The sequence below is a fragment of the Corvus hawaiiensis genome, chromosome Z, assembly GCF_020740725.1.
Source record: "Corvus hawaiiensis isolate bCorHaw1 chromosome Z, bCorHaw1.pri.cur, whole genome shotgun sequence".
Lineage (NCBI taxonomy): Eukaryota > Metazoa > Chordata > Aves > Passeriformes > Corvidae > Corvus > Corvus hawaiiensis.
This window is the reverse complement of record NC_063255.1, coordinates 15,694,506-15,712,830: the sequence shown is the minus strand read 5'-3', so window position 1 is coordinate 15,712,830 and position 18,325 is coordinate 15,694,506. Positions and strand designations below refer to the sequence as shown.

Below are 18,325 nucleotides of genomic sequence, written 5' to 3'. Positions count from 1 at the left end.
CTCCTTTTAAAGACGTCCTCTTTTCAGGGGTTTTCCCTTCTGGAAGCCAAACAAAGGGCAGCACAACACAAAAGGATGATGGAGCTGGCTGGCATGACCGGGCGGGAAAACCCAGGGAAGCTGCTGGAGGGCTTCACTCTGCAAGGACAGTGCTGGCAGCAGCTGGGCTGAGGGACAGTCATGAAAAAGACTGGCAGGGATTGAGCTGTGCCCCATGGATGGCGTGTCTCAGCTCCACGCAGCAAGAAGCCAGCATAGCTCTGACATCAGTTCCTGTGTGTCCCCACACCATGGGATGCCCCAGAGAAAAAGAAGAGCATGCCAGGTCTGGCCTGAGCCTGCTGCAGCCTCAGCTGGCAGGACAGGTAAGGGCAGGGAGCAGGGTAAGAAAAGAGGAATTGCAGGCAGCTCCTGAGCTGCTAGGGTGGTTGCAAACCTCAGAGGTCTGCCCCATTGCTAAGACCTTGTGGCACCTTGGGGACATGCCACAGGCGCCCCAAAATGGCAGAAAAGCCAGTGGCATCTCTACACACAGCACTGGGCTCCTTGGTCAGAGTATGTCCAGTCCCACTGCCTGCCACCAGACACTTGCTCTAATGGGCATCATGACCAGGAGTTCAAACCATCCCATGCATCTGCCTTCCTCCTCATCAGGCAGGTAGAGGCCAACTACTCTTCCCAAGCTTGCTGCTATATCATGGCTTAACAGGAAGCCATGAGACATCAAATGTGGTTTCACGATGTGTCCAGCTCTCACTGCCGCGGGGAGGTTGTCTCCTCTCCAAGCAGGGCTCTCCAGGAGAAAAAGCTGGTTGCATCCAGAGTATCCAGTGACTACAAGATGTCAAGAGCTGGTTAAAACAGACCATGTGTGCCAGGGCTGGCTGTCAGCTGCTGCCTTGCTCACACCAGCAGCTCGGGGCATGGTGCCACAGTGGGGCTGGGCATCCCCAGACCATTCGCTGCCTCTCCCCATGAGCAATGCTCACCTTGGCTGCAGGAAGCAGGTGATTCCAGAACGGAGCTCCCTTGGCATCAGTGCTGCGGCAGGCTGTGGGCACAGGATGGCATGGCAGGACCCTCTTTTTCCTTGCTGGTGGGGACAGGCTCTCATCCTCAGAGCAGGAGTCGGCCGTAACCTCGCCAGCAGGCAGCAACTTCCTTTTGGCTGGGCAGGTGCTGCTGAGCTGGCTGCTCCCACAGGGCGTCATCTCCTGGGAGCTCAGGTTGCTGGGCTCGGGACTGAGCGCTGTCTGTGGAGTGGGGGGCTCCCTGCACCCATTGGCCATCACTGGCCCTTCCACTTCTCCGCTAGCCCTGCTGGTGCAAGCTGGGCTGCTCCCTGGCTTCTCTCTCTTCCCACCAGGGTCCAACTGGGTTGTTTGTGCAATACTGTGCAATTCAAGGTGAAGTACATTGTGGCCACTTGCTGGCTCCCCATTCTCTCCATAGTCTATGAGCTGATCCCCTGATGAGACAGGGCAACTGTCTCTCATGTGCAAAGTACTGCAAGCAATGTGCCGGGGCCAGGATGACGAGGAGGAGGAGGAGGAGGAGGAGGAAAAGGAAGAAGAGGAGGAGGAGGAGACATCCTGCGACTTGTCTTCTCTGCTGGCCTTGGGGCTGTGGCTAGGGCTGCCCTCACAGCGGTGCTCCACCACCCGCAGCCCACTGTGGGAGAAGTGCTGGGCAGAGCCACAGAGCGAGAGCTCCTCCACCAGCAGACCATCCTCAAAAGTATCATCATCATCCAGGGAAGGCTGCCCAGGGCCCCCATCCACCCCCCTGTCACCCCAGTGAGTTCGTTTGGGATCTCGCCCCCCCTCCGGAGTTCGCTGCTCGGGGTATCCTCTCTTGACAGCTGGCCGGGTGCCTGCCCGCTGCTCTGTGCTCTCAGAGGAGCTGGAGAGATGGGAGAAGATGGACACCTGGTAAACCTTCTGGCGCTTGATTTCTGTCTCGTTGTAGCCCATGAGGATGCTGCGGTGGGTGCAGCACTGCGAGGAAGGCTCCAAGGGTGTCTCCCCGCTGGGCCGGGACAGGCTGGGGTCCGTGCTGCGCTCTGGGGGCAGGGACGTCTCTGTGTGGATGTGCCGCATGGAGCCTCACTTGCTGGGACTCCGGGCGGAGCCCATGCGGCAGCAGGAGGGGGACTGTAAAGTGCCACACGTCAGGGTGCAAGGGCAGGGGGGTGGGAGCTGGATCCCCTCTCACTCACGATCTCTGTGTGAGCCCTCTACTATGAGGTGCTCTGCAGCACAGCATCTGGAAAAACAAGAAAGCAGAAGGATGAAGATCAGCCTGGAGCCCCCATCCTCATTCAGACTTCTGGCTGCAAGGGACCTACTGGGACACGGGCAGCTCCTAACACAGCCTCACTTGAACCTCCCTCTCCAGGGACAGGAAGAGGAACCAGGCTGGTGTGGCTTTCTGGGAAATCCTGAGGCATCACCCACCTGCGGGTTCAGCACTTCCTTCCCAGCTCAGGCAAGGAGAGGTCTCCAGACAGGCAGGAGACTCCTGGGGACAAGTCTGGACAAGCAGGGAGGAAGAGGCCTGCCCTCTGCCAGGGACACGCTTGTGCTGTTGTGGAGCACAGGAGTCAGGCAGGTCAGACCAGTCCCAGGGGCTCAGGCCTGTAATCACCCCTTTGGGCAACAGCAGCAACGTCTCCCAGCACTGGCCAAGACAACCTGTCCCAGCCACGTGCACTGAACGAGGCAGGGCTGGTGTCAGTCCCATGCTGGGGACAGGAACCTGGCCTAACATCCCCGTTACCCCTTCCAGCTTGGACCAGGCACCTCCAGCACCTCAGTCAGCAGCTGGGAAGTACCAGTGTCACCATTCACCCACTCCTGCCAGCTCCGAGGGCCTGCCCTCCTCCATGCTGCTTGGTGCCTCACTTTTGATTTTCAGTCCAGCTGGAGGGCTGTGAGAATCCTGTCTATATGTTGTTTCTTTTCAGGCATGAAAAATACTGAAATCGCTGCAAGAGCTGAGGAGATGCAGGAAAAGTCACCAGCAGACTGAGGAAAAACTGCCCATCCTGGCAGCTCTGACTTTTGCCTGTCCTTGCAGCTGTGCCTGATCTTGTGGAGCAAGGGCTTAGGGGCAAGTGAGCAATAGGGAAATTGGTTCTCCAAGTTGATCAAGGCTCTCTGGACAGTGAGGCTGCATATGCTATTTTGACCCTGCTGGGATGGGGATGGGAAAATGGAAGGCCAAGGTGGTCAAGACCAGGAATTTTGTTTAAAAGAAGTGATAAAAGGTATAACCATGCACCAGGATATGTTGGGGGCTGACTGGCTGGAAGGCAGCACAACAGAAAAGGCCCTGAAGGCCCTGGTGGGCACCAAGTTGTCCATGAGCCAGCAATGTGCCCTTGCAGCAAAGAAAAACAATAGTGCACCAGGTACAGCATTAACAGCATGTTGAGGGAACTGATCCTCCCTCTTTGCTCAGCACTGGTGAGGCCACACCTGAGAGAGTGCAACAAAGGGACCCTAAGAAACGATTAAGGGACAGGAGCATCTGTCCTACGAGGAAAGGCTGTGAGAGCTGGGACTGTTCAGCCTGGAGAAGAGAAGGCTCAGTGAGATCTCATCTATATATATATCTATCTATATATATAGATATATAGAGAGATATATATAGATATATATATAAGAGGTTCCCTCTGAATATCAGAAAACACCATTTTCTTTTACTGTGACCAAGCACTGTAACCAGTTACCTAGAGAGGTTATGGAGTCTTCATCCTTGGAAATATTCAGAAGTCATCAGGACAAAGTCCTGGGCAATGGCTCTGGGTGGGGCTGGTCCAGTTATCCCCACCAACCTCAATCCCTCTGTGTAGCCCACGACACTGCAGCCTGTTCTGGCTGTCCCCCTCACTTACCCCTCTGCAGCAGGACCCTGCTTTGCTCCAGATTAACCTCCCTGCCCTGCAGCAGGCGGTCGTTGGCACAATTAGCTGAAGACACCTGCCAGTCAGGCACCCCCCAGAAGCGGCGTGGCTGCCGTGGAATGGCTCCCACCATCACGGTGTGCCTCCGAACCTCTGCAACGTCCTCTCCAGCTCTTCAGTGTCCACAGCGGCTCTGAGGGGAAGGAAAAGGGGGAGATGCAGGGCTGGGGTGGTTCAGATGCTTCCTGGGAGAAAGGCAGGACGGTGCTGCCTGTCTGCAGGGTCACACAGGCAGGGAAGGCAGCATTTAGGCTCAGCCTTTCCCAACCTCCCAAATCAAAGGCCACATACACCTCAGCCACCTCAGGCAGTGCTAACACCTTGATTTCCATTTGAACCACAAATATTTTAAGCTAAGCTGTGAACTCTCATACCTGGCTTGATTTTACATCCCTTTTGCATGCCTTCCTGTATGAAACCCTGCGCATAGGAAGGGATTCCTCTTTTTTCTGGCGACCATTTCATGCCTTGCTTTCCAAGACACTGCAGCAACCTCTGGGCCTCCAGCTAGCTCCTGGTCTCATTTTCACCTCCTCCCCCTTCCACCCACAGCACAGGACACTTTCTGGCCCTACAGATAAGGAGAAGAGCTTGGAATTGTTTTCTTCCAATAAGAGATGCCTTTCAGGGAAGGCAGAAATGAGGAGCCTGACAGCCCTGAGCCACGATGGCCCCCCACCAGTTTTCCCCAGCACAAAGACAGCAATCCTTTCATGTGCACAGCAGTCACCTGTTCAGATGTGCCCTTGATGCACAACGGAGATTTGCGGATGCAACACAGCTCCCCTGTGGTCATAATCCATGGGCACTGCAGCTTTGATGCCTGGAAGAGGGCGTGGAGGAGAGTCAGCTCATGCAGCAGCTCATGGTGCAACACCTTCAGAGTGGGCAGGAGCCCTTGGGCACCTGCAACCTCAGCACCTCTACAGCAGAGGCAGCTCATGGGCTTCACTAGCCCAGGGACCTGCAGCTGAAGGAGGAAACGGTGCCTGTCCCTGGGGGTTACGCCCTCCTCTCCTCCCTCCCCATGCATCCCTCAAAGAGGGGCTCACTGCAGCACCCATCCAGAGGGAAGTCACTGTCTGGGCACCCCAAGCCAGCAGTGAGTACTGCTCTGAAGGCTGGAAACAGCAGGGCCAGAGGCAGCAACACTCAAGTGCAATCCCCTTCTGGCATCCCGGTCTGGCAAATTCTGCATCCCCCCAGCTTGCATGTGGGAAGCCAGCATCAGCTGTGCTTGCTGCCTGACCTCACCTGACCCAGAAAACAGGCTGTTCTTTCATTACATTTCCAATAAGATTTGTAATTACAGGCTGTCATGACCAGTCCCTGAGAGCTGGACAGCTCAAAAGCCACCGCCGCTGCTGGGGAAGGGCACTGCCAGCAACCAGCCAGAACAGGACCTGTTGAGATTCAACACAACAGCACCCAAGGAGCACTTGCAGCAGGGCAAATCAGTGCTGCAGCACAACAAACCACAGGTCCAAAACCTCAACAAAAGCTTTTTGTAAAGACCAGCTCCTCCTGGGTCCTTCCCATATGAGACCTGCACCAAAGCAGGTAGGAAAGCAAGTGAATGCCCACAGTTGTGGGTGGATGCTGAAGTGGTAGCATGCTGTGCTCTGCCTGCCTGGAAGGTTGCTGTTTCCCTCCTCCATCCCTGAGGGAGACTTGTACCATGACTTGTGTGGCACAATCAACCCCTGGGAAGCAAAATCAGCAACCAACAGCAAGAATCAGCCTGGTTCAGTGGAAGAAAGCATGTGTCCTTGCCAGAACAAACACACAGTTTCACCCGCATCCTTTCATTCTCTTCCCTGTGTCCCTCTGAAGTCACAGCCATTTTCTCCCCAGCAGCAGCTACCTTTCACAAGAATGGATGTATCGGGACAGGCTGACCTGCTAACACCAGAAATCCATCCCAGCTGAGCTCTCAGCACCAGTCCTCAGGTGCTGCCAGCACCAGCCAATAGAACACACAGCTAGAACAAGGGGCTGCACCATCTTTTGCCAGCCCAGATACTGTTGCTTGGAGCATCATGCTGGAAATGCCAAACCCATGGTGGGGACAGGAAAGTGTCACCCAAAGTGTCTCCAAGTAGACCCTAGGATCTCCTTGAACATCCTTCTGGAGGAATGCCCATCAGCCTGGGATGGGGATCAGCTGGGGCATAGCACTGCTTCTCACCCCCTTTGAGATGCAAGGAGCTGTGTCCCAGGGAGGTTCTCTTGGCAGTGCCAAGCGCCTCCCAGGGCAGTTCCTCCCTGCTGAGAGCCCATCCTGCTCACAGTAGAGCTCAGCCTCTGACAGCACTACGGGAGTCCACTACCTCCCCCAGAGCAGGACAGCAATCCTGGGACCACAGCCTCCTGCAGTCCAGGGGACAGGGAGAAAGCACCTGGTCACCTCTGCCTTCTCTTCCCCTTGAGACAGGCATTGCCAGAGCCCTACTTCTGGCCACATGGATGGGACAGAGCCAGGCCCAGGGCCTCACCAGCTCAGCTGAGCAGCACAGGTACCAGCCCCTGGACACAGCACATGGGGCTCCGTGTGCCTGGACCAAGGGTTTGGTCCCTCCTAAGCCCACGTGATGCTGATTTTTTTTGACAATGTTTCAGCCCATGCTGGTGCTCTAAGACAGGACTCAAAAAGATTTCCCTCTTGAGGGAAGCCTAGCCAGAGCTCTTCTACTCTCTGCCCCGCTCCTGCCAAGGCTACTCATTGCTCAGAAAACAGGCAGGGCCCTGTGCTTTTGCCAAGATCTCCCAGCACCTGGATCTGGAGCTATGCCAGGCACAGCTTTCCTCTATTTCTTTGCCTGGGGAAGGGCACCACGCTTCATCACCCAAGAGATACCCAGTGCCAAAGGACCTGCAGAGAGGGAGCATGTCCCAGGCACTGGGGCAGAAAGGCTGTGTTCCTTGGGGACGCTGAACCACCAGAGCCTGACATGGAATAACACAGCCAGGCCTGGTGCGGTTGGGTCAGGGACTTGGCTTACCTGCTGGTTCCATTGCTATTAGCACATCCAGGGGGAAGCCAGGATTAACAGACCATGGTCTCAGTCTGGAGGAAACAGAGCAGGATGGCGAGTGAGGACGGGTTCCTGGCTGGGCAATGCAGCAGCAGTGCCACATGCCGGGCTGCAGCCTGCAAAAGGATCTGTTGCTGTTCGAGCTGTACTGCGCCAGCCAGAGAGGAAGCGGCATGAGTGTGGAGCAGGGAGGTATCTGTCATGAGGCAGAACCCTTGGGAGCCTGGCAGGGATGGCTGCACAGCACCAGTGCAAGGAAGAGAGCAAGAGCTGTGCCCAAAGTTGCCACACTCATTCAGGGGGGATCCAGTGGCTTCCCAGAGCAGCACTGCCAGCCGGTCAGAAGGGACACATGGCCAGTGGACAAGAGGCTTTGACTTGGGCACTGCTGCCTGGGACAGAGCACCAGCCTGGGGGCTGGCAGGGCCAAGAGAGGTCTTTGCACAATTTAGACCACAAAAAAACCCCCAAACCAACCCCTAAGTGGCTCTTGCTGCCTTCTTCTCTCCTGCTCCCTTTCCTGGGAAGTGCTACGGAGAGACTCTGGTGGCCTCACTGGGGGTGAAGCAGGAACCACACAGCCAGGAAAGAAAAGGGCCATCATTACCAGAGGGCAAATAATCCTTAGAATGAACAGAGCACAAGGCAAGAGAAGAGGCAACAGAAACTGCTGGAAACAGACTGTCTGGAGGATAAATCACAGCTCCACAGGTCCTATCTGAACCCAAGGAGAAAGAAGGAAATCTAACCAGTGGTGAGCACAAACCCAGGAGCTCCCTGGCACAGGCTAAGAGCAGAGCTTGCAAAGTGCCAGCAGGCAGAAAGTTTCTGTCACAACCCTGAAGGATGGCAGCACTAACAGCAATGCTGCCACCAGAGAAGGGTTCCTGCACAGTCTGACAGATCAGGCATCTCACCATCAGGAGAGAGACAGACACGTGAGGCTGGGGAGTACCTCCAGCACCGTAGCAGAGGTGGCAATCCCAGGGAGAAGCTGACTAGTGAGATGCTAGAGGAACAAACTATGCTTGAAGGGAAAGATGACCACTGGCCATGGCTCTGGCACTATCCTGAAATTCAGGCTGTGGAGGAAGGAGCTGACACTTTGTGGAAACAAGAGGGAGGAAGAAGGAGAGGGAGGGGGAGTGGAAACAGAGGGAGGGAGCTTCCTTGCCCCACTGCAAGGGCAAGTGCTGCTCTCGAGGGTCCTCAGGAGGCCTCCTGCCAAGCCAGATTTATGCAGCTGCAGAGCCTCGCTCAGTGCTAGCTCCTGCTAGGAATGGAGAGGAAGCCTGAGCCCGGAGGGGAAGGATTGGGCAAGAGGTATCTAATGTCCATGTCAGGAGTGCAAGCTCCTAGAAACCACCAGACACAGCTTCTACAGAGAGAGAGAGACATGACACCTCCCTGTGCCCGCAGCACCGTGTCCGTGAGGTGCTGCTGCTCCCTCCCATCCCGCGGGAGGCGGCACTGACGGGGTGCAGAAGCCCCCGGGGACAGAGCAGCCCTCTCTGCAGTACATCTTGCTGGGGCTCCAGGCTGCAGCAGCCTCCTCAAGGGCTGAGGTCTGCCCAGCGACATGCAATGCCTCCCCAGCCCCAGCACCACACGCAGGTGCCGCAGGGACTGAGCCCTTCCGCTCGGCCAAGTCAGGATAACACAATGAAACCTCTCCTGGGAGCTGGGGGAGCCGGAGCAGAGCTCCCAGCCCAGTGACTTACCCCTTCTCCCTCTGCTGCCCCTCGTCCTGGCACGGACCGCCTCCGCACACCTTTCCCAGGTGCCTGGCTTGCAGACGGCGACGCTGACAATAGCCTGCGGCTGGGAAGGGGGGCTTACAGGGTCTGCAGGCAGATCCCACTATGCGACAGTCACCTGTGTAAAGCTTTCCCCCACGTCCAACCCCCTCCTCGCCAACCTCGCCTCCACGCACGGCTGCCCCTCTTCCCAGGAAAGCGCAGTCAAAGAATGAAAAGCAGCTTAAAATCCGGCAGGACAATCGGGCAGCTCTCCAAAGCCGGCAGCACCCTCTGCCCACCCAGCCCAGCAGGTTCAAACCTCTGCGATACAGCCCACGGCTGCCCAGCTCCAGTGTTCGACCGGGAGCCCAGGAAACCTGCAGCAGGCAGGGCAGGGAAATCCCATGCAGCAGCCGCTTACGGGGAGGACAGCCCAGGTTGAGGACAGACCTTTGTCTCTGCCTGCCTGTCTCGCTCGCTCGCTGCCGGAGGAAGAAGAGGGGGGCGGTGGGGGACAGCGAGCAAAGATAACACCCCTAGGAGGGATGTCACAGCCACGTTAATCACTTGGAATTCCAGCCAGCGCGCCGCAAATATGGGCAGCAAATGGAGATGCTCAAAGCTCTAAAATAATTGGATCCTTTCACAAGAGCCGAGCCCAGAATCCAGCACAGGAATTCAGTCCCCGCTGGAAGTCGAGAGATCAAATGCATTGAGAGGCAGGCGCAGCACAAGCAATCCTCAGCCACCGCTGTATCCAGCTCCATAGCCTTTGGCGCTGCTTTAATCTCAGGTGCCTTCCCAGCGGGAGCGAGGGGGGACCACAGCGGAGAGCCCGAGTGCCCAGCTGAGGACCAGCCCCTTCCCATCCAACTTACTCTACTTGTGGCAAGGTGCAGAAGCGCTGCCAATGCAAGAGAGGGTTTTGTGGAGGAGACCAGCTGCCTCGAAGCCTTACTCGACCGGAGGAACAGTCCCCTGGAAAGGAGACCCCTGAAGCTGCTGTTTGGCCCCCGCTGCCCTGCAGGGGAGATGCCTGGCCCGGCAGGATTCCCAGCCCGCATCACATTCCCGGCGAGACGCACACACGGCACATGTAGGCTCCTGCTCGGCGCCTCAACGGCAATGAAAAGGCACAGAGGCTTCTGCCAGAAAACAAAGAGGCAGCGGCAGAGCTGGGGGTGGGGAAAACTCTCCGCTGCCCAAGAGGATCCCTGCAGAGGCAGCAGGATGCTGCTAGGCTCCACCGCAGCTATTCACCCCCATTAGCCCGAGGTGGCACCCACTTGCCCGGCACAGGGAGTCGAGGGTGGGCAGCTCCCATTCCCCTTCCCAAGGCAGTGCTGGGTGAGAAGTGCTGGAGGACACGAGCCAGGCCCAGGACAACAGCTGTCCACTAGCAGCAAATTCCTCTGTGCTGGCTCCACTTCACAAAAAGCTGTGTCTTTTCACCTCGGGGTAGCTGCTGCACAGGAGAAGGTGCAGCCAGCACCTCGCCTGCAAGCCTTGGGGACCCCCATGGCATTGGACTTGGGGCAAGCACAGTGGCCTCAGCAGTCACCCTGAGGCAACAAAGAATGTGAAAGCAAGCCCCTGGCCACCCAAGCACAGGGACATGTCAGCCAGCTCCCTTCCAGCCCTCCTGTCCCTCTCCAGGGGTGGTGGCCTGAGGGACGAGCGTGGAGGACCTCAGCCACTGGATGACTACACGGACTGGCTGCTCCAGTCCAGACCCTGGTGCCAACTGAAACCAATGGAAAATTTTCCACTGTGTGATTACCAAGTCACATGCCTGTGAGCCAGTCACAGAATGGCTTTGAGAAGGCAAGTGGGATCTGGCCAAAGGCAGGGACCACTTCTGGTCTGCACTTGCATGACACCTGAGGTCTCTGGCCATGACCAGGGCATCAATGCACTGCCACATTTCAAGTTCAATAAGGATGCTTGTCCAAGAGAGGCATTCCCCAGGCCCAATCTGGTTGAGGCCCCCACCACTCTAAGTGATGTACAAATGTTAGCACCAAGAGTCCCTTTTATCTGATCTCCCAAGAGGAATAATAATACCCTGCAGATGGTGTCTGCATCAGAAGCCCTGCAAACCATACTCTAACATGTTTAACTCAACTCCAGTGGTAAGACAATCACACAGTAACTCCCATCCTGTCAGCTCCCTTTCCTGGACTGTGCACCATGGGAAGCATGATCTCAGTGTCCAGCATGAACAGCCCAGCCCCTTTTCCAGCACTATTAGCTGAGTACAGAAACAGGAGCCTCTGACAGGGAGCTCTGGTAGTGGGGTGACATTTTGCAAGCTGGGAGAAGATATGCACAGAAATCAGCAGGTGATAGGACCTCTGTTGCTCCCTGCTCTGCCATCTCCTTTCTTCTCCCTCTGGTCACCACTGCATACAGCCACAGGCATTCACAGCCTCCTTACCAAGCCAGCTCCTTCTGTACCCTGATGCCCCATAGCCATTCACACCGCCTAAACCCAGATGCACAATACTGCCCCTTCCCCACATCCTTCACATGGCACCTGGGCTCTGTATCCCCACAAGTGTGCTCCTCTTCATTCCCACCCCATCCTCCACCACCATCAGACCCTGTCCGGTTTCTATGAACCCCCAAGGCAAGCCCGTAGCTCTTACCTGTGCTCTGTTGCCTCCTGATTGCTGCAGTTCATACCTTAACTTACCCCAGGCTCCTCTCATTCCCGACTGCCACACACCCACAGCCCCAAGTCCAAGCCTCCTTGCACACATTCAGCTGATGAGCCCCTGACACCCAACAGACCCACGGCACCTTCACCTTTCCCTACCGCTCCAAACAGTCACCTGGCACCTCAGGGCAGTGGAGAAAATCCCAGGGATGCTGAATTGCTCTGATCAGCTCCGGGTGTCAAAGCTACACGTTGGAAGAGAGAGTAGGCAAATGGCCTGCAGTGGGGAGGGCAGCAAGGATTGTGCACTGCAGCATTTGCCCCGTGGGAACTGCCCCTCCCCACCGCAAACCCTCTTGCAATACACTTCCTTTTACTGTAAGAGCCCTCCAAGGGAGGTGCTTGAGCACAGGCACTCGGGCCTCCCGCTTGGTTACCAAGCTGCAGCCTGCAGATAAGGCTGCAGCAGCTGTGGGGACATTCAGCATCTTTTCCACTCCCCGTACTAGACATGTACGTGGCACAGGGGGAGGAGATACCACACACACACACACACACAGAGAGCTGTGCACAGCCACCCAATCCATCCTTTTCCAGCTGCGATTTAGAAAGGCTCAAGTCTAGCACAGGCCAGAGTGATGGCGTGTGCTGGGCAGGTATTTGGGCCATAAGGGTGAGGCTTTGTCCATCTTTGATTTTAAGAAGATGGACACAACCAGGGCTACTGCAGGCAAGGAGTATTTCCACCATGAATTCAATGTCCTGCATCTTGTCACAGAAAAGGAAAACCTCTCTTTCCTGTAGGACTGAAAGTGAGAGAGAAACACCCTGCTGGAATTACGAACAGGTTGTCACACCTGTCATTAAACACTGACACTGTTGCCCATAATGAAGACAAACACATGAGAGCAGAAGGCCCTAAGAAGGGAAATGTGGGGGTAGCAGGGACTGGAATTCTGACTGTAGGCATATTCATATGAAAGGCAGCACAGGAGACGCAGTCCGGCTCCTATTATGTCCTGTGAAACTGCAAACCTCCTGGTCCATACAGAGTGAACCACCCCTGGGGTCCTACAGACAGCAGAGGCAACTAGGTCAAAAACACCTTCAACCTGATGGTTGATCCATGCCACTGAGGACACAGATGTCCTTCTAGACCTGACCCTCCTAAGGAGACAGAGCCTGTGAGAGGCCTAAGAGCTCTCCCTGGATTACCAGAAACCAGCTCATCCCCTGCCACGCAGCACTTGTTCCCGCAGCTGGGAACAAACCTCAGGCCCAAGCCACCAGATCCTGCTGCTCCTGATGCACAGGGGGTGCTGTGACAGGGACATCCAACTAAAGCAAGCATGCCCAGAACAGTATTGAGTGGACTGCCAAGGAAGGGAGAGCAGAGCACACAGGGCAATGGCAGCCCAGTGTCAACAAGCCTGAGGGAAAGACTGAAAGGAGCAACTTCAGAAGGGATCTGGGGACTAACACAGGTTTACGAGAATGTTCTAGACCTTGAAAACCTACATAAAGGGAGCCTGGACATCCACCCAGCCTCTGCCAAACAAGAAAGCATATGTAGCTACTGCTGCAGGTCAGCTTAACCCAGGCACCATGGCTATAAGCAGACCCCTTTGCTCTGGTTCATTACTCTTGCAGACAGGATGGGCCAAACACTGTAAACACCCTCTGAACACTTACACACCAGACATGGGCTTCTGCAGCATTAGATACCAGGTCAAAGCTCAGAGACACAATAAATCGCAGAGTGAAGTTGTTCCTGAAGACAAGACTCCTAAGACTGCCAGCAGCCAGCCTTGCAGAAGGACAGGACCAGGAAAAGAGCAGCCATGAGAATAAAAGGCTGGCAAAGAAACAGAAAATACTGTGAGCAAATAATTCTTTCCAGACAGTCCTTTGGGCTCATCTCAGCATCCATCTGCTGAGGATGGTCAAACAGCTGGAACCTTTAAAAAAGCTACCAGTGATTTCCCTTCCAATTGCCACTATCTCTGGGACAGGCATCATGGGGAAGATAAACCTTCCATCTGGAGGGCTGGAGGCCAGCCTCCTCAGGAGCCTTCCAAAAACACCAGCACCCCCTACATATCACAGCTCTGTGCTTCCAGCAGAGCAAGGAGGATGCTTTACATCCTGTGCTTCACTGCCCACTGGTTTCTTGTGCTCATGTGGAGAGGAAATAATGCAGAATTCCAGAGAGATGTGTGCTCCAGCTAAGGGAGACTGGGGCAAGTGAATGAGCTGAGCAACACTCCTAAGGCAGTGCCTCCATCTCCCACCACTGCTAATACCATACAGGTGAGTCCAAGTGAGAAGGGGACAGACAGAACAAGACCCCAAGCCCTCCATGTGCCTTCAAGCTGGCCAATCCAATAGTCCATAACATGTGACATAGCCAAGCAACCTGAGAACTGCAGAACTGAGGAACAACAGTGGGAAGGGACCTCAGAGGGTTTGGGTCCAATCGCGCTAACAGCAGAGCCAAGTTCAAGCAATGGTTTGCCCATGCCAGGAGCTGAAAGTCACCAAGTGTGGAAACTGCCTCCCTTCTCTGGGCCCTACTCCAAAGCCTAACTGCCTTGCAGAGAAATATTTTTCCTAACATCTAATTGGAACTTCCCTCATGTGCCACTGCTTCTCATCCTGCCCCTGGGCACTTCTCAAGAGAGCCAAGCTGCACCTTCACTGCAAACCCACAGTTTGCAGCAGCAGCAAGAGCCTCCTTCGCTGCCTTCCCTCTCCTAGGCGGCACAAGCCCACCACTCTCAGCCTCTGCCCACTGCAGCACACAAGAAGCCAGAGCTCCATCTCATCTCTGCAGACTGTTGGAGCCTGCTGGGCTCCATCCTGCCCAGCCAAGGGTGCCACCAGGAAGGACGGGAGGTACCTGCACCTGCATACCTTGGGGGTGTTGAAAAAAGAGACTCACCTCAACACTGAGATCAGCGGGGGCTGATTTGTTCAAGTATCCGATCCTTGCTCTGGTTGGTAGCAATACCAGTGCCTGCTGCAATACACCTATGTTATTCCAAGAGAGAATTCCCAAGTACCTGCTCCAAGAAGTTTGGCCCTAGACACAGAGAGCTTTGGTTGTGCTACTGTAGCTCTGATACCAAAGCTGTCACCACCATGCCCACGAGGGACCTGTCTTCAGGAGTGATGAGCAGGACAATTAGGAATCCAACTCAGCAGAGACCAGCTGTGCTAGATGGAAAGTCAACAGCCCAGAGCAGGTCCCTCACTGAGGGAAGCAGCCATCTGGGACCCCTGCAATACCCTCAAGGGTCTGCAGCAGAGCCCAGGTCACACAAGAGGTTTTGGAGCCAACAACTAACCATGTCCCCAAATCTCCAGTGTATTATCTACATCCCAGCTCTTCCTTCATGCTGTCTTCACTCAATCCAGAGCTATTTATCATTCTCTGTCCCAGAAAGTATCACTCATTTTTCCATCCTGCATCTGCTTTCTCAGACAATTGGGCAGGATCTGATAGAGAACTGCTCAGCTTGCCTGAACTGGCTGGACACCCCACTGCCTGTGTGGGGATGAAGATCCACCCCATTCACTGGAGGCAGGCATACCTGGTCCCCAGACTGCTCCCTTGCAGTGCTCCTCTTTGGGAAAGCCTCAGCACCACAAATGCCCCAAGCCTTTCCAGGGCAGCAACATACTCACAGCTGGAATTCAGCATGTAGCTAAGATCCTGGCCTGTTCCCGAGGCACAGGCATTGCCTCCACCTGCTAAACCCTGCAGCTTTCCCAGCTCCCCTCTGGCACCCTCAGCCCATCTCCCAGGGGCTCAGCACGAGCTGCCAGACCCTTGGGCTCCCTGAAGGCCCTGTCCTGGACCCGCCTTCTGCTTCCCACTGACTCATTCCCCTGTGATTCACCCCCTCCTGACTAACTCATCTCTGCCACAGCCCCGTGTATGAAGAGAGTGTGTGAGAGTGTGCATGTGCAACATGGGCAATGACATGGACTCTGCAAGGCAGCAAACTGGGCAGGGAGCCTGGCCTGGCCATGCCAGAACCCTCGCCCCCTGCAGCACCCAGCAGCCAGAGGGGCAGAGGTGACACTGCTGGCTCAAGTCCATTGTGGGGAGAAGGGGCAGAGAGGCAGGCTGGGAGTGCTGTTCTGTGCCAGCACTGCCAAGATAAGGAGCAATGCTAGGGGAGGGCTTCCTCCAGGCTCTGAGGCTGCCTTCCAGGCAAACCCATTCCCTTTATCAGCCCTCCACTGCTGGCTGTGGGAGGGTCACCCAGCACTGCCACAGCTCAGATCCACAAGCAAGATGTCTGCCAGCTAAACTGCCTTTGGGTACAGTCAAACATGCCCCCCCCAGGCTGTGCCCCTTCCCAGTTTCACTCTCCAGGTGGACAGATTTCTGGGAGACACAAAATGACTTCTAAGCATGGCTACGGTCAGCTGGCATCAGCTAATGCCACAGTGCATGCAGGGCCCACAGGCTTGGCCAGTTCCTGAGTGTGGACAGTGCAAGTCACGCACATGATCTACGTACACACAGATCCTCTGCAGGCTGCTTGTCTGACTGGCGATTCCCTAATGCTTGGGGCTGAGGCTCAAACAGGCTTTGCCCCACATCCTTTCCCTCCCCTCTTTTCCATACCCTGGCCTGCTCCTAAGCCACATACATTGCCTCCACCTGCTAAGCATTTCTGAGGGCTGTCCAGGTAACCTCAGTCTCCTGGGAGAGACCAGAGCAGACAGAGGAAGATGGCACTGTGCAGCTGTGCCAAGCCCAGTGAGAGCTGTGGCACACCTCCCAGACAGCAGAGCAAGGGGCTCTGCACATCCACCTGTGTCTGAGCACAGGAGAGCTGTAGTGTGAGCAGGAGATGCTGCTCTGTGCAGCACACCCATTCACAGACCTGTGCCTCTGCCTGTCTGCCTCTGATCCATTTCCTGTTGACTACAACAGAAATCATTGGGATCATACAGGCTCTTCTCTCACCCTTTCCTCTCCACATCCTATGGGTCACAGTCATGCTGACAAGGGGCTCTGGTCCCTTCCACCCAGGAGCACTTCGCCAGCTGCAGCATTCTGCCTGCAGCCGCACACAGGATACTCAGGACAAGCCTTGCTGATGCTGCAAGAGAACAAGTCAGTCAAGCAATATGTCTTCAGCAGGGTCATGCAGCCCCAGCTGGGACAGAAGGCCCTGACACCCAGGAATTAAGGCCAAAGAAAACCACGCTTTGGCCAGGGAGCGAGGGACGACACTTTGGACTGGAATGTCACATATTAATAGGCACAAAGAACGATTTTCTGCCAAAGCTTAGGATTGTATGCCAGAACTGCTGCTTCTCCCTGGACTTTTAAATTTTTGATCCTCACTATGTATATCAGAGCCTCTTCTCTCTCTCAGGACAAAGAAATACAAGTTTTTGTCCCATGGCTTCCTTATAAGCTCCAGCAGCTTCCCCTGCACACCACTCGTCCTCTCATCAGGATGCTCCAGTACTTTGGGTCTCTTTTAAGGAAGCAGGGGGGAGATCCATAGTGCTCACCATGTGTCAGCAGGGCCAACACCATGATCACAGTGTCACCAAGGTCACAGCAACTAGGCAAGCTCCTGAATGAAACTCAGCAGGCACCAGCAGGACAGACCCAGCAATTTAAATGCACATGCTTAAATCAGCCTGCCACCACTGAAAATGGGTTTGCCTACAAACTCTGGGAGCCCCTGAGAGAGCAGCAACAACCTATATGAGTTCTTGGACATGGTCAGCTCCCTGACACAGCCCCTGGGGACAGAGGAAGCTGAGGAACTGCCCCACATCCAGTTAAGCAGCTGGGGACTGATCCAGTTTGAGCCAGACTGACTGACTTTTGAGCCAGACTTTCCTGCCACACCCGCCTTTGTGACTAACAGAGGGGTAACATCCCATTTGCAACACCCCTCTCCATCTGGGAGAAGGAGCAGAGCAGAGGCAGCCAAGCAGCCCTTGATTCTGACATCGCTCCCACACGAAGGGGAACCCTTGCAAGTGCCTCATGTTCTCCTTCTGCAGCCTGGGTGGCCAAAAAGAATGGCAGAGTGTCCACCCAAAATACAGTGAGTAGACCCTGCTGTCTTCAAATTGCCAAGTCAGCAACCTGGGAACTAACAGCAGAGAGGAGCCCAGTTGTCCACCCATCTTTATGTTAGTGGCAGGCTTCTGTAGCACAGGTGATACCAAAGGACAGGGTGAGAGAGAGGATTTGGAGAAACAATAGATGGAGGAATTCAGGCTTTCTCAATGTCAATGCTAAGCAGCAACAAGTCCATGAAGTTGATGCTTCTGCTGAAACAGTTCCTGGTTACTGGGACAGACACAGAGAATGACTCTGAGAACAGGCTGGCTACCAAGGTGAACAAATGTTCTGGTCTGCGAGAGCTCCAAAACAAGCCCCCCTTCTCATGCAGCTCTGCGGTCCCACAGTCCTGCCCTTCTAGTGCTTGAAAAAGTAGAGAAGCCTCTAGGCTGCTAACTTAGGTGTTGGCTGCACAGACCCTCATGGGGTATTGCCTCGAACCAGCTTTCATCTCCCAGGCAGAGCCCAAACAATCCTTTGCTCCAAAAATCACATCTGAGGTCATCTCATCCAACATAAAGACCAGAAGTGGAACTACTTTAAATGAAAGGTCAGCTCGGGGAGCACGCTTGTGCCAGTGAATGGCCAAATTCCTGCTAAGCTAGCACTTAAAACCTGAGAGTTTTAAGGACTAAACCACTTTTTTGCATACCTATCTTGGGTAGGTTAGCTGGATGGCTCATGCCATCCAAAGCTTAAGATGGAAACTACCTGTGTCCACTTTTCCTCTTGCTGCAGGAAGGGAAACAGAGGTTTCTGCCATCCATTCCCTCCCTAGCCCTTTTTCCTGGACCCTCTGCTGCTGTGCCCCATGGG

General features: G+C 55.1%; 1 protein-coding gene across 10 annotated transcripts in view; it reads right to left on the bottom strand.

Annotated features, from left to right (window-relative positions):
- FAM214B (family with sequence similarity 214 member B) overlaps positions 1-18,325 on the bottom strand; it is a 38,896-nt gene that overhangs the window by 4,711 nt on the left and 15,860 nt on the right. For 5 of the 10 annotated variants that reach the window (XM_048291736.1, XM_048291743.1, XM_048291737.1 and 2 more), the window contains 3 exons: positions 4,698-4,790; positions 3,899-4,100; positions 990-2,265 (listed from right to left, as the gene is read on the bottom strand). In XM_048291736.1, coding sequence (XP_048147693.1) covers positions 990-2,099 — 1,110 coding nt within the window. In that variant the 5' untranslated portion in view covers positions 2,100-2,265; positions 3,899-4,100; positions 4,698-4,790. Of the gene's footprint in view, positions 1-989; positions 2,266-3,898; positions 4,101-4,697; positions 4,791-6,969; positions 7,035-8,723; positions 9,577-9,619; positions 10,831-13,484; positions 13,496-18,325 lie in introns of those variants that run through there. The other 5 variants (XM_048291739.1, XM_048291741.1, XM_048291742.1 and 2 more) reach the window with 5 other exon arrangements.